Below are 3,051 nucleotides of genomic sequence, written 5' to 3'. Positions count from 1 at the left end.
GACTCTATGGAAGTCAATAAAAAATAGGCGAGATAGGTTGGTAGGACACCTTCTCAGGCATGAAGGTCTAGTCAGAGACATATTAGAGGCAGAAACATGAGCTAAAGGCAATAGAGGTAGAACAAGATTAGATGTAGGTGCAGCGGAAAAGAAAAGGTTAGAAGCGTTCCGAATGTTGTGTTAGTGGAGAATGATGAGGATACCGTGGATAGAGAAGGTTAGAAATGAAGAGGTATTAGAAAGAATAGGGGAACAGAGGACTCTATGGAAATCAATAAGAAATAGGGGAGATAGGTTGGTAGGACATCTTCTCAGACACGAAGGTCTAGTCAGAGGCACATTAGAGGCACAAACATGAGCTAAAGGCAATAGAGATAGAACAAGATTAGATGTAGGTGCAGCGGAAAAGAAAAGGTTAGAAGCGTTCCAAATGTTGTGTTAGTGGAGAATGATGAGGATACCGTGGATAGAGAAGGTTAGAAATGAAGAGGTATTAGAATAAATAGGAGAACAGAGGACTCTATGGAAATCAATAAGAAATAGGTGAGATAGGTTGGTAGGACACCTTCTCAGACATGAAGGTCTAGTCAGGGACATATCAGAGGCAGAAACGGGAGTTAGGAGGAGGGGTAGAGATACACCTAGATTAGACTTCTGTTCGCAAATGATTAAGGATGTGGGTTGTTCTAGTTTTAGGGAAATGTAAAGATTAGCTTAGGATAGGAAAGATTGTGGATGTACGTGTCCAACCAGTCTTAGGATTGACGGCCTTATGGTGATGGTAGTTTGATAATTCTGTCTCACCCTACAACATTTCTTGGTTCTGGCAGTACTTCGGATTCCTTCACTTCAGGTTTTACTACAACATTCTCATCTTCACCCATTCCGTCTTCACCGCCTTCGGAGGCCATCACTTCGGAACCCTTAGCGCGAAGTGCTTCCTGTCTTATAGTTTCCACTTTGATAGAGAACAATATGAAATCGGAAAACTTAAACGATTCCGCCATTTCCCTTTTGGTCTTGTTGTAAACGATTCGCTTGACCAGGTGCTCCAGATTCTTGAACCTGGCGAACATGGCCATGCCCTTGTTATGCGGACCTTCGCTCAGTCCCACCTCGTTGTTACCGTAGGAGTCGAAGAGGTAGTACAGGTGATTTTTAAAAAATACAGCACACGAATAGTACGAGGTGACGATCAACCCAATCTCGTATTTTGAGAATAACCTATGGGCGAGCGCTTTCTCCACACCGATGTCAGAAAATTGACCATCGAACAGGTAGTCCACGAACACCCTATAATTATCTTTCCCTTTTGGGAACAAATGACGCCAGTAAATTAATATCGGATATTTCTAAAGGATTATTGTTACCTAGCGATATTTTTGGGATCTCAAATTTGGGAGCCTGTTCGAACCTCACGTTGGCGAGTTCGTACAATGCCAGGCCGCCCGTAAGAACATAATCGACTAGATCAGATGACCAAGTGCTTATTGAGTATTTTTTGGCAACGGCTGCTGCTATGATGCAAACGTACGGAGCCGTGTTGTCCACTTCCTTTCCAAGGTCTGCAATATTCTGCGTGCCTCTGATCAGTTGACTGTCGTCAGGAAGTTCTATGAAGTTGTTTTCTTTGAGCAGTTCCTCTTCCATTGTGACTTCCGGTTCTGGTAGCGGTAGATCGGAGGTAAGTCCAGCACCTGCTTTCTGCAGTTCCAGNATGTGTTATTAAAAGAGCAATTATTGTTTCGGGCTATACAAAAAAATGTTTTGTTGTTAAGGTTTCCTAACGTCAAAACGTGTTGTTTTCTCGCATTTACCATTTAAATTTTTTTTAATTCGCTTATTTATACTTAATTTCCAATTGTATTAAACCGTGTATCAAAGTGTAGAATGTTAATAGAACAAAATTCTACAAGCTGACTTTGTGTAGGTACAATGTATTTAGATGAAAATTAAACTTAATTGGTCACTGTGATGTAATAAGTCATGTTATTTTCTCGTTGGTTCGAAAAATTCTTCTGTTCAGCAATTATTATTGATTTGTTGACCTTAGTATTGACCTTCGTTATAAGTTCTATCAACATTGTTACAATGTAGGTTAGTTAATGTGATTGTTGTTTTGGGAAATTTTGTTAAATTTTATTAGTAACTGCAACGATTTCTAATTGTTTTCTAATAAATGCAATTATTACAATCAATAAACAATTAAAAATGTAGCGTAGGTCACCCCCCCCCTGACAAGTTCGTATTTGTGTATTTCTTTAAAAGTGTCAACGAAATCGAGTTTACTTTCGAATATTTCGTTTTTTATTAAATATCATATGGTAAATCGCCTTTTAAATTTCGTTTCTCGAAAATTTTTCATCAGATAAGAAGGTTAAATTTTAATATCTACCGAAAATACGAATAATAATAATTATATTAAAAATGTTCGCGTCAATTGGACTTGTTTGTCTGTCCAAGAAATTTGATATTTTAATTATTGCAGACGTATAACCTGGACTTTGATGTAGTCATTGTCATTAGCGAAATACATTTGCAATGTTAACGTCAGTGGGTATTTCGTAGTTCCAATAAAATTCGATACAAGACCGTTACTTTGTGGGTATATTCTTAAGCGTTGATTGGGAAGTCCCTTTTTTCACCGAAACAATAAAAAATTAGACTCTCCTTGACCTTAATTTAATTGTTCTTTATTATTGACTCGAATTATTGTTTTTTGCTTGTTATTTATTGCGAAATGAACATTGTTATTCTATGGCTTGGAAGTTTTTACATTCGACGTTGTACAAAAAGAAGTCACCACCTCTTAGTGCCACCACAAGTACGTGCAAGAGTCTTGCGAAGCTGGTGCATCTCAGCATGTAGGCTTTCGACTGGCGCTCTAGAAACATCGGCGGTCCAAACGATTGACTATCGAACATGAAATATTCCTTGTTTTGGATCTTTCCGAAGGCAACGTATCTTCTTATGTCCCCTCGGATAGCACATATGATTCCACATCTGTGTGATTAGAATACGAGTTGTTAATTAATTTTTTCTCAGGACTAT

The 3,051-nt window shown here is 38.4% G+C and overlaps 1 protein-coding gene across 1 annotated transcript; it reads right to left on the bottom strand.

Annotated features, from left to right (window-relative positions):
• Positions 1–790: 790 nt before the first annotated feature.
• Positions 791–1,710, bottom strand: LOC112906019. Its single transcript, XM_025979557.1, has 2 exons — positions 1,371–1,710; positions 791–1,309 (listed from the first exon to the last, which is right to left on the bottom strand). Exons 1-2 carry the CDS (start codon positions 1,648–1,650, stop codon positions 801–803), a joined length of 789 nt encoding a protein of 262 aa, XP_025835342.1. The 5' UTR covers positions 1,651–1,710; the 3' UTR covers positions 791–800.
• Between the last annotated feature and the right edge of the window lie 1,341 nt (positions 1,711–3,051).

The sequence above is a fragment of the Agrilus planipennis genome, unplaced genomic scaffold (genome assembly GCF_000699045.2).
Source record: "Agrilus planipennis isolate EAB-ADULT unplaced genomic scaffold, Apla_2.0 scaffold942, whole genome shotgun sequence".
Classification (NCBI taxonomy): Eukaryota; Metazoa; Arthropoda; class Insecta; order Coleoptera; family Buprestidae; genus Agrilus; species Agrilus planipennis.
This window is presented reverse-complemented; position numbering and strand designations above follow the sequence as displayed.